Here is a 12,369-nt window from a genome sequence, read left to right on the forward strand (position 1 = left end):
ACTTTTGGCGATTTTGTAGAAGGCGGCAGTGGGGCAGAACCTACCACTGCACTGAGGTATAATAAGAACGGACAGGACAGCCATTTTATTATCATAACAGCATCCATGATCCATCCGAAATTCCAGTAACATATTTGGATTCCAGCGCAACCATGGGCCAGTGTGGGATTACTTCATCAAAGACCGTCCTGGTGTTTCTGAATCTAATATTCTGGGTAAAATATCACGAAATTGTTTCAAAATATGTATTTGACGCTAGGTAGTCAAGGTTGGGATTAATTACAGTACGCAACAGAAATTGCAGCAAAGGGAGGCGTCTGCTAACATTAGCTAGCTCACGTTAATTCTCTACAAAATGAACATGTGGAGCTTTCCAGACATCTTGTCTAGTTTGTTTATTAAAATATACATTATTTCTGAAATGTTTGCTTTTGCTGATATTGCAAGCACGGGTAGAACAAGGACAGGTAGCCAGCAGATCCGACCCGTTGGTGGGTAGGACAGCATTCCTGTGTAGGACAGCATTCCTGTGTATAAAGACACTTTCCATAAATGGCTGCTGTTGCCACATGCGAACTAACATGAGGAAGAACACGTCTGAACGACTACTAGTTTTAAATATACAATATCCTCAGTGTAACAGTTGGGAAATGGGACAATTCGGAGTACAACGCATTTCTCATCCCTGGATTAAAGTACATGTAACGAGTTATATCTCGCGCCGGCTTCGCAGTGTCAGAGCCTTATGCAGCTGTGAGCAAGCGTGTCGGATCTGCTGGCTAACGCCAGACAGGCATTTTCCATTGTTACCTCTCGCTTTTAGCTAGCTAACCGCTTGACATTTAATGCTGCAATTTGTTGCATGAAAACCAGCGAGATTGAATGTAATACTGCATAACAGTGGGTAAGACTATATGCACGATTGTAGTTTGTGCGAGTCAGTTTAGCAGAAAACGTATCGCCACAGAGAACAATGAAAAACATCTTTGGTAACACTGTGAGAAACCTAGCTAGCCTGTTAGCTAACGCCTAGCCGCCATACGCCGATGTCCCCGACTTTTCTTTGCAGTAACAGTGTTTTCACAAGTTAGTATTTCATATTGTTTAGGCCTAACCTCTCACCAATCTCATCTGATAGTAGCCTGACGACTCACACTGAATTATTACGCTGCTATAGCGTTCGATATATACTTTAATTACCGAGAAGAAACACACGGCGTAGAGTTTGGCCCGAGCAAGGAGTCCGGCTAGCAATCTGATAGTGCTTGGTAATACAGTGTGCTGCAATGTGTTAAGCTAAGTGAACAACTGAGGATGCCCTTTTTAAAAAAAAAACACGCATTTCCAATTGCAATATAATAGCAAAAAACATAGGACATCACGACCCATGTATTTTTCTCTGAAGAAACATGATAGCATTAAAGTACAATTTTTATTTTACCTTTATTTTACTAGGCAAGTCAGTTAAGAACAAATTCTTATTTTCAATGACGGCCTAGGAACAGTGGGTTAACTGCCTGTTCAGGGGCAGAACGACAGATTTTGTACCTTGTCAGCTCGTGGATTTGAACTTGCAACCTTTCGGTTACTAGTCCAATGCTCTAACCACTACCGCCCCAAAATAAACAAATAAAAATCCCTATACATGAATTGCCAATGACAACAGTTAAAAGTACCTCAAATAAAAATAGAATGGCAGGGGTTGCAATTGTTGTAAGAATACATAGTTGTTTTTTTTTTTAAATATTGACTAATTGTAGATATTTGATTAAATATTGGATTTCAAGTATAAAAAATATATTAAATTTAACGACAGATTTCAAGTATTGTTTTTACTTGAATAATAACATTACATAATCATTCTAAATACATGGGTCATATTAATGAAAACCATTTTTAAAATTACTTAACTAACTTCAGTCACACTTTATCACAAAAATTGCATATGTCCTCTTAATAAGTCCATGAATTTAGACAAGTTATTGCAGGGGTATATTTTGTGCAAGTTTTTAAAGTGAAACTGAGGATACCCTTGCTACACACCAGCAGCTAGCCAGTGACCACATACCAACATAGCTTTATGTGTGTTTGTTAAAACAATGTCTCAGTCTGCACAAAATATTGGGTTTTCTTTCTGATAAGCAAAAAAATGTTGGATGTTACATGCCTGACCCACACTCTTTCTCTTGCTCTGTCTCCCTCTCTAGGCTGCAGCTGGAATTCTGTGTTACATTGGAGCCTATGTGTTCATCACATATGATGACTATGACCACTTCTTTGAGGATGTGTATACCTTGATCCCAGCGTCCATTATAATAGCAGTCGGGACTCTGCTGTTTATCATTGGGCTGATTGGATGCTGTGCCACAATACGGGAAAGCTCCTGCGGACTAACTGCTGTATGTATTGAAAAGCACATGGATACAAATGTCATTTGTATAGTGCAAGTAAATGTCATTTATTATCTTTGGACTAAATATTGAATTGCTCATATCTCTTCTCTTTGCTCTGCAGTTTGCTGTCATTCTCCTGCTGGTGTTTGTCACAGAAGTTGTTGTGGTTGTTATTGGCTATATCTACAGAGCTAGGGTTAGTATTGGCCTACTGTCTAGTGTCTTATCACACAAAAGCAATAGAAAGGGGTGAATGGGAATGCAGTTTGTTGGAATTTAATATGAATGTGACAATTCTTACACAGATGACATTGACGTTGTTGCTTGTACTCAGGTGGAAGATCAGGTGAACCACTCCATTCAGAAGGTGTATGATGAATACAATGGCACCAACACAGATGCCCCCAGCCGAGCCATCGACTATGTGCAGAGACAGGTGAGAACAACGCCACTGGATTTATTTCTCCTGACACGTTAAAAAAAAAAAAGATGACTACAGGTGAGTTTGCAGGTGCCTATAGAAGTCTCACACTCTCCCCATCTCTATCCTACCCTCTCCCCCGTCATAGCTCCACTGCTGTGGCATTCACAACTACTCTGACTGGAGGAATACTCGCTGGTTCAAGGAGTCCAAAAACAACAGTGTTCCAGTCAGCTGCTGTAAACCCAACATCAGCAACTGTACTGGAACCATGAGCCGGCCTGGCGACCTCTACCCAGAGGTAAGAGAACACGCACACCCAAGCATTTCCTTTAGCTAGTAAATAGCCCAATGACAATAAATATGGTCTATAAATGGACCTTTGTAGCTCAGTTGATAGAGCATGGCGCTTGTAACGCCAGGGTAGTGGGTTTGAATCCCAGGACCACACCAACGTAAAATGTATGCACGCATGACTCTAAGTCACTTTGGATAAAAGTGTCAGCTAAGTGGCATTTATTACAAATCCCATTGGCTATGAATGGTGATTGGTTCAGGTTGTCTTTAAATCGCATCATCTCTCTGCTATGCCTGCCTGTCTTGAGATTGCGCTCTCACTAGTGAACTTGCAGTATTGTATCAACTGGTACCGACCCACAAGGTTTCCTGCGCCAGTGAGTCTGAAAAGTGTTCACTGTATTTTAAAGAGAATTTACAGACGTCATACAAGTCCACCAAGGAGGAATATTTCGATTCCTCCTAATCTAATGCCTAGTCAAGTAGCTTAAAAATGCTGGATACTGTGCAAATCAAGTTAGCTAACTAGCTACTGTACGAAGGATGGAGGCACAGAATTTCTTTTTAAATTAACACTGAAACAGGATATTGTGCAAGGAGCCAACGTTCACTTCGTAGGCCCTCATTTCTCCTTGCATTTTATTGTAGTCACTTGCATGTGGTGTCAATGAATTGTCAGTGAGCACTCCTAGAACACCATTACCTAACACATGACGGCATTCAAATGGGAATCGATTTGATTTGGTTGGACATTCGACCCGCACATGTCTTTCCTAAAGAAAATACTGACATACACACACGTTTTTAATATTTGTCTTTTTTTCCCTCTAGGGCTGTGAAGCTCTTGTTGTGAAAAAGCTGAAAGAAATCATGATGTATGTCATTTGGGCTGCTCTGACCTTCGCTGCAATACAGGTAAACCAATATAGGCAGGTAGCCTAGTGGTTAGTGTTGGACTTGTAACCAAAAGGTTGCAAGATTGAATCCCCGAGCTGACAAGGTAAAAATCTGTGGTTCTGTGGTGTCAATGAATTGTCAGTGGGCACTCCTAGAACACCATTACCTAAACATGACGGCATTCAAATGGGAATCGATTTGATTTGGTTAACTGCCTGAACAAGGCAGTTAACCCACTGTTCCTAGGCCGATATTTGAGTCCTTCTGTAATAACATCTGAACCATGTGTACCAGGTGCATGTTAACTAGAGCTGCAGTAATGTCTAGTAGGCCTTGAGCTGCTGCTGAGAAGCTGACCTGATTGTGTCAAATTGCTTTTTCAATGTTTCAACACTACCTTACGGGGACATCACAACATGAGTTCTGCTGACCAGTCACTTCCCTTCTCCTTGTGAGGATAACTTGATGTATTTGTGGAGTCACTGGATGTATAGTAATTATGAAATGCATGTTCAAATGCAGTCTCATGAGTCATAACAATGTAGAACGCTTCAGGTATCCCAAACAGCCACGGTTGCCTCTGGGATGGGGGAGAAACATATCCACCAAAAAGGAGTAAAGTGGTAGAAAACTCGAGGTTGAAGCACTTTAGTGGGTTTTAATATAGAGAGCCTTTATTCTCCAGGCATGAAGAGCATTTAAAAACCAGCCCTGATGAAGGCATGCGTCACATTGTGCAGGTGTTAATGCTCAATGTACCTGGTTAATGAAGACTTGAGTGCCTCGACCTGTGCTTTTTTTCTACATTTTTTTTTTTTTTGTAGGTATGATTCTTCTGGTTCTTTTTGTTCTCCTTCATTCGAAGAACTTCACTTCACACACCAAGTTCTCTTCAAATAATCAAATCACGTGTGATGGCATGGCACAAGGCTGGGACAGAAACCCTGCACTACTGTCGCTCTTGGAGCAGGACTCCTGGAAATTCTAGTCTTTCACAAGACTGAGAAGCTGGCCAGTGCACGTGAAACTTTATTCTGGGTGCAGCGATGATGATTATGCTAACTATGCATACTGTTGTACCCGTAGATGCTGGGGATGCTGTGTGCCTGTGTGGTGCTGTGCAGGAGGGGGCACGACCCGGCCTATGAGCTACTGGTCACCGGAGCAACCTTCGCATGAGGAGGACACAGACCCCGCCCGCACCAAGGGCTCCACCAATAAGAATAAAGAAACGAAGCCTCACCTGACATGACCACAATTTGTAGTTTTCAGTAGTAGTAAGCTCAAGCACACCTTGCACAGGATAGCTATTGGGTATACATGGGTGGATGGGGGGGGGGATCTGTGAAAATAGTTATTTATTGAACATGCTTTGTAAATTAATTTTTATTTTAAATGTTGTTTTTAGACACTGGAACGCCTAAGGCCAAAGTTGTTAAATGTCGAATTGATGTTTTTCTTTTGCTCATGAAATACAGCCTTGTCTATTTTCTTTTCCCTTTTGGGGCACAAGGGATGATTAGGGGCTCTTTATAGAAGAGAACTACTGCTCAGTGCAATATGTGGAATGTACTCCTGTCTCATGAGTCATTTTGCACCATGACTAGAGCTCTGGAGGTATTTAAGGAATATTTAATCATGTGAATATTAGAAGTTCCTTTATCTTTGAGGGACCCTGTAGTTTACCACTAAATTGTGAGTCAGTCAACCCATCTCCAGTCTCCATTCATAGGTAGTGTAGAGGTACTTTACCAGTGTTACCTAAGACCCATGTGTGGATAGAGCTTTGTGTTACAACTTGGTACATATGTAGGTGCTTTCTGACACACACATTCTAATACCAAGTATGAAAGGGAAGGGATGAATCTCAATTGTATTTTCTTGATTCCTTGTCCTCTCTCCTTGCCTCCTTTTTAAAATGCATTGGAGGAGAAGATCCAAGTGGAGAAACTTCAGATCTGTGCATTGAGAAGCTGAGGAGGGAGGACATGAGGAATGCAATTGAGATTCAACCCTGCCTGGGAATTTGATGTAAACCACCAAAGAATTGGGGCTGTGACTGAGGGAGTCGCGTTTGTTTTGTGTTTTTGTGGCATTGTGTATTATTTTTCAAACGGAAGTTGATATTTAGACTTGTACTATTGCAGAAAATGTGAAACAAAATCATGTAAATAGATTGGGGAGAGGAAAGAACTTTGATTGAAATAAACCTACATTTAAACTAAAACATGTTTTATTGTTCACTGATGAACTGAAGCACCACTTTTCAATGTATCCAAACTAAGGAAACTTCAAAGTAAACATTTACATATTTTATCAAATACTAAATAATATATAAAATACAGTACAGCTGTTGGTCTTGATTCAGATACTCTTCTACTTTCTCTTGTAGATCACTTCTCAGGTTGGTGTAGACCAGTGCAGTTATTTTATCCTCACACATATTTACAATTGATACAGTTTAAAGTTTGACTAGTTTTCTGCATGGTATCTGAGATTCTCTACAGTGCTGAGAAGAAGTATTTGCCCCCTTTCTGATTTTTACATTTTCATATTTTTGATACTGAATGTTTTCAGATCTTCAACCAAAACCTAATATTAGATTAAAGGGCCGGAGTTTACAAATTACGACAAATTAAAATTTATTTTATTTAATTAATAAAGTTGTACAACACCCACTTTCTCTGTGTGAAAAAGTAATTGCCCCCCAACACTCAATAACTGTTTGTGCCACCTGTAGCTACAATGACTACAGCCAAATGCTTCCTGTAGTTTTTTATTTTTTTTACCTTTTTACCTCTAGGCAAGTCAGTTAAGAACAAATTCTTATTTTCAATGACGGCCTAGGAACAGTGGGTTAACTGCCTGTTCAGGGGCAGAACGACAGATTTTGTACCTTGTCAGCTTGGGGATTTGAACTTGCAACCTTTTGGTTACTAGTCCAATGCTCTTACCACTAGGCTACACTGCCGCCCCAGTTGATCAATCTCACATTGCTGTGGAGGAATGTTGGCCCACTCTTGCATTCAGTACTGCTTTAACTCAGTGACATTTGTGGGTTTTCAAGCATGAACTGCATGTTTCAAGTCCTGCCACAACATTAACATTGGGATTAGGTCTGGACTTTGACTAGGCCATTCCAAAACAAAACAAATGGGATCCATATCATCCAAAAAGTTGATTGAAGTTTGCAAAAAAGCACATGCATGATCATCAAGACTCTATTACTGCATTGTCAGAACTAGAAGCACAAGCATTTCACTACACTTGCATTAACATCTGCTAACCATGTGTATGTGACAAATAAAATTTGATTTGATGTTCTATGGACAGATGAGTCAAAAGTATAACTTTTTGGATGACATGGGTTCCATTATGTCTAGCAAAATCCAAACACTGCATTCTACAGTAAGGACCTTATACCCACGGTCAAGTGTGGTGGTAGTGGGATGCTTTGCTGCCTCAGGACCTGGACGAGTTGACTAAATAGAAGGAACCATGAGTTCTGGTCTGTATCAGAATTCTACAGGAGAATGTCAGGCCATCTGTCTGTGAGCTGCATCTGGGTTATGCATCAAGACAACGATCCAAAACTCACAAGTCGACATGAAAAGAGCTAAAAAGCAACAAATGTGTTTTGGAATGGCCTAGTCAAAGTCCAGACCTAATCCCAATTGAGATGTTGTGGCAGGTCTTGAAATGAGAAGTTCATGCTTGAAAACCCACACATCTCTGAGTTAAAGCAGTTCTGCATGGACGAGTGGGACAAAATTCCCCCACAGCAACGTGAGAGACTGATCAACAACGACAGGAAGCTTTTGGTTGGAGTCATTGCAGCTAAATGTGGCACAACTAGTTATTGAGTGTAAGGGGGCAATTACTTTTTCACACAGGGGCATAACTTTGTTTATGAAATAAGTATACAATTGTTGTTATTTGTTCACTCAGGTTCCCTTTATCTAATATTTGGTTTTGGTTGAAGATCTGATAAAATTCAGTATAAAAAATTTGCAAAAGTAGAGAAAATCTGAAAGGGGGCGAATACTTTTTCACATCACTGTATGTATGCAGTAGGCCTGTTGGGTGAAAAGACTGACAATCTCTGGTGCAGCATAGCCTAATAGTTAATGGGGAACACACAGTCATGACTCATGTTCCGAGTCAGTTCAGTGAGTCATCTCTACTGCTGGAGAATCTATTACTCTGAAGTCTTCAACCAAGGATCAGAACATTGAGTAAGAAGCAGAAAGGGGTCCTCATAGTAAGGTTTTGAAGACTACAGTATGTATGGGTGAGTGTGCATGAGTATGTGTGTGTGAATCCGTGTACCTGTGTGCATGAGTGTGTGCGTGTGCATGTGTGTGTCCATGCATGGATGTGTGTGTGACTATGTCTAGACTTTGGCCAGGTAGGAGCCAGGTACCAGCCCAACCCGTCCGTTTCTCTCCACTGTCCACCAGCCGTCTTCACTCTGTTCTATCACCAACACCACATCCCCTTTAGACACTGACAGCTCATATGGGTCCTGGGAGCACAGGGAGCACATTGTTAGTAATAAAAGTATGAGGCTTTGAATTACTGTATGTTTCATATACAGTACATACATACAGTATAATACAGATCAGTGGAATAGTTTATGTAAACATGATCCATCAATATCTCAACTAGTTACATGCATACACGGTTACATGACACGTAACTGTGTATGCAGGTTTCACCTGTAACTTGACACCTGTAACTGTGTGTGCAGGTTTCACCTGTAACTTGACACCTGTAACTGTGTATGCAGGTTTCACCTGTAACTTGACACCTGTAACTGTGTGTGCAGGTTTCACCTGTAACTTGACACCTGTAACTGTGTGTGCAGGTTTCACCTGTAACTTGACACCTGTAACTGTGTGTGCAGGTTTGCAGGTTTCACCTGTAACTTGACACCTGTAACTGTGTGTGCAGGTTTCACCTGTAACTTGACACCTGTAACTTGACACCTGTAACTGTGTGTGCAGGTTTCACCTGTAACTTGACACCTGTGTGTGCAGGTTTCACCTGTAACTTGACACCTGTAACTGTGTGTGCAGGTTTCACCTGTAACTTGACACCTGTAACTGTGTGTGCAGGTTTCACCTGTAACTTGACACCTGTAACTGTGTGTGCAGGTTTCACCTGTAACTTGACACCTGTAACTGTGTGTGCAGGTTACACCTGTTTGACACCTGTAACTTGACACCTGTAACTTACACCTGTAACTGTGTGCAGGTTTCACCTGTAACTTGACACCTGTAACTGTGTGTGCAGGTTTCACCTGTAACTTGACACCTGTAACTGTGTGTGCAGGTTTCACCTGTAACTTGACACCTGTAACTGTGTGTGCAGGTTTCACCTGTAACTTGACACCTGTAACTGTGTGTGCAGGTTTCACCTGTAACTTGACACCTGTAACTGTGTGTGCAGGTTTCACCTGTAATGTTACACCTGTAACTGTGTGTGCAGGTTTCACCTGTAACTTGACACCTGTAACTGTGTGTGCAGGTTTCACCTGTAACTTGCAGGTTTCACCTGTAACTTGACACCTGTAACTGTGTATGCAGGTTTCACCTGTAACTTGACACCTGTAACTGTGTGTGCAGGTTTCACCTGTAACTTGACACCTGTAACTGTGTGTGCAGGTTTCACCTGTAACTTGACACCTGTAACTGTGTGTGCAGGTTTCACCTGTAACTTGACACCTGTAACTGTGTTGCAGGGTTTACACCTGTAACTGTGTGTGCAGGTTTCACCTGTAACTTGACACCTGTAACTGTGTGTGCAGGTTTCACCTGTAACTTGACACCTGTAACTGTGTGTGCAGGTTTCACCTGTAACTTGACACCTGTAACTGTGTGTGCAGGTTTGACACCTGTAACTGTGTTGCACACCTGTAACTTACACCTGTGTGTGCAGGTTTCACCTGTAACTTGACACCTGTAACTGTGTGTGCAGGTTTCACCTGTAACGTTACACCTGTAACTGTGTGTGCAGGTTTCACCTCTAACTTGACACCTGTAACTGTGTGTGCAGGTTTCACCTGTAACGTTACACCTTTAACTGTGTGTGCAGATTTCACCTGTGCAGAGTAGTCATAAAACACCATGAAGGTATCATCATCATCATCATCCTCATCAGTTGTCACTGCAGGCAGGGCAGCTGCAGCTGCAGACTGGAAGCCAGGTATGGATGAATACACTCCATCTGAACTCTCAGGCACTGTTTGACCAACAGGTGGCGCTGCTGGCTCTGAAGTTGAACCCTCACTGATACTCATGGAGAATCTGCACAAATATTTTTCATGTTCTATTCTCAAATATATATGAATGTGTTGATGATGTATAGCTATGAGAATGTAGTGATACAATTTCCATATTAGAATTCCTATGCATTCAACTGTTATTCCAGTGTTACAAAGTGATAGAGCTTGTTTCACAGAAACACTATAGGGTGGTTTCAGGAAACTGCCCCTACGAGTCCCAAGTTCTGCTAACTGACCTTTTCCTGACCCCTCCCCCTCCGAAGTGAGCGCTGCCGTTGTTGTCGCCCGTTGGCTCCCTCTCATAGTAGTTCTCAAACATAACGGGGTCTAGAGAGAAGAGGATGGATATCCACAGAAATTAGGCATAGGCGTATAATATTTCTAATGGCAAATGTTATTCAGAGGAACTGTTACACTTGAAAAGCAGAGACACACAGTACAAACCCGTTACAATCACTCTAAGAAGTGTTCGCCATTGGTGCCAATGTTGACAGAAACCCTGGCCCTTCACGCTCTGTCCTGTATTCAGTGAGCTTTTACCTGGTGGGCTTGAACCTGTTGTCTTCATCTCTATGAAACAGTTGTTATCTGCTGTGATGTCACACATCTCCAGAGTATTCCTCACCTCCTCGTAAAACTGCAGAAAAACATTTCTCATATTCATGCTCAGTCTTCAAAGAGGCTTCATTGATTTAAAATTGTTCTGGTTGACAAATAGGATGCATTTTGGTTGATCACCAGATACATTGCATGTTAGGCAGTGTAGTACTGGTACTAATAGAGTTTAATGTAGACAGTAGTTCATGGACCCATCCATAACCCATTTGCCTATCGTCTGAAGTGTGGTCATTGTTGAGCTCACCTCGTCATCTTTGACACATTGCACAGAGAAGTGATTACAGTGGTCCCAGAGGGCACACCTCAGGATAGTGATGCGGTCCACCTCCTGCTGCTGAAACACCTGGAACAGCAGAGACACACATACAGTACAAACCCTTAACCATCTATCCCTATATATACACACTGAACAAAAATATACATGTAACGTAAAGAGTTGGTCCCATGTTTCATGAGATCCCAGAAATGTTCTATACACACAAAAAAACTTATTTCTCTCTAATTTTGAGCAAAAATGTGTTAACATCCCTGTTACTGAGCATTTCTCCTTTGCCAAGATAATCCATCCACCTGACAGGTGTGGCATATCAAGAAGCTGATTAAACAGCATGCTCATTACATAGGTGCACTTTGTGGTAGGGTCAATAAAAGGCCACTCTAAAACATGTAGTTTTGTCACACGGTTGGACGCAGTACGTCCAACCAGCCTCAACCGCAGACAACGTGTATGCTGTCATGAGGGCGAGCGGTTTGCTGATTTCAACGTTGTGAACAGAGTGCCTCATGGTGGCGGTGGGGTTATGGTATGGGCAGGAATAAGCTACAGACAACGAATTAAATTGCAATTTGAATGCACAAAAATACCGTGACGAGATAATGAGGCCCATTTTTTTTTAAAGATATCTGTGACCAACAGATGCATATCTGTATTCGCAGTCATATGAAATCCATAGATTCGTGCCTAATACATTTATTTAAATTGACTGATTTCCTAATATGAACTGTAACTCCATAAAATAATTGACATTGTTGCATGTTACATTTATATTTTTGTTAAGTATACAATCTGGCTAAAAAGCGACTGCATACATTAAGGAGGCTAACCAGACATAACCAGGCTCTAAATAGCTTTACAAGCTACTGTAATAGCTGAATCATCAGGCTTACCTGCTCAATCGGTAACGTTCAATATTGTGCTTTAAGAGGCATAGACTACACTGTTAGAACAAAAAGGTGCTATCTAGAACCTAAAAGGGTTCTTTGGCTGACCTCATAGGATAACCTTTTTTGGTTCCGTGTAGAACTTTCTGTGTAAAGGGTTCTACATGGAATCCAAAAGAGTTCTACCTAGAACCAAAAAGGCATCTTCAAAGGGTTCTCCTACGGGGAAAACCGAAGAACCCTTTTAGGTTCTAGATAGTACCTTTTTGTTCTAACAGTGTAGTCTATTCTGGATA

The 12,369-nt window shown here is 41.4% G+C and overlaps 2 protein-coding genes across 4 annotated transcripts in view; one reads left to right on the plus strand and one right to left on the minus strand.

Annotated features, from left to right (window-relative positions):
• Window positions 1-6,235, plus strand: LOC135556860 (tetraspanin-3-like). 2 transcript variants are annotated; one of them, XM_064990289.1, is made up of 7 exons: window positions 2-215; window positions 2,208-2,399; window positions 2,515-2,589; window positions 2,728-2,829; window positions 2,963-3,115; window positions 3,943-4,026; window positions 5,095-6,235. In XM_064990289.1, the coding sequence occupies exons 1-7, from the start codon at window positions 153-155 to the stop codon at window positions 5,185-5,187; spliced, it is 762 nt and encodes a 253-aa protein (XP_064846361.1). In that variant the 5' UTR covers window positions 2-152; the 3' UTR covers window positions 5,188-6,235. The 2 variants fall into 2 exon arrangements, with proteins under 2 accessions (XP_064846365.1, XP_064846361.1); XM_064990293.1 differs by lacking the exon at window positions 2,515-2,589 and having other exon boundaries at window positions 1-215.
• Window positions 6,224-12,369, minus strand: part of LOC135556845 (proline-serine-threonine phosphatase-interacting protein 1-like) — a 26,488-nt gene continuing 20,342 nt past the window's right edge. For both annotated transcript variants that reach the window (XM_064990283.1, XM_064990278.1), the window contains 5 exons: window positions 11,157-11,255; window positions 10,835-10,931; window positions 10,531-10,621; window positions 10,112-10,316; window positions 6,224-8,533 (listed from right to left, as the gene is read on the minus strand). In XM_064990283.1, the coding sequence (XP_064846355.1) occupies window positions 8,402-8,533; window positions 10,112-10,316; window positions 10,531-10,621; window positions 10,835-10,931; window positions 11,157-11,255 (624 nt within the window). In that variant the 3' untranslated portion in view covers window positions 6,224-8,401. The remainder of the gene's footprint in view (window positions 8,534-10,111; window positions 10,317-10,530; window positions 10,622-10,834; window positions 10,932-11,156; window positions 11,256-12,369) is intronic.

The sequence above is a fragment of the Oncorhynchus masou genome, chromosome 2 (assembly GCF_036934945.1).
Source record: "Oncorhynchus masou masou isolate Uvic2021 chromosome 2, UVic_Omas_1.1, whole genome shotgun sequence".
In the NCBI taxonomy this organism is placed as follows: Eukaryota; Metazoa; Chordata; class Actinopteri; order Salmoniformes; family Salmonidae; genus Oncorhynchus; species Oncorhynchus masou.

Bases quoted from the DNA above. Each gene is read 5' to 3' on its own strand.
- LOC135556860 (XM_064990289.1), top strand. From the start codon at position 153: ATGGGCCAGTGTGGGATTACTTCATCAAAGACCGTCCTGGTGTTTCTG. The intron at 2,400-2,514 runs GTATGTATTGAA...TTTGCTCTGCAG, and splicing joins GCTCCTGCGGACTAACTGCT to TTTGCTGTCATTCTCCTGCT. The intron at 2,590-2,727 runs GTTAGTATTGGC...GCTTGTACTCAG, and splicing joins GCTATATCTACAGAGCTAGG to GTGGAAGATCAGGTGAACCA.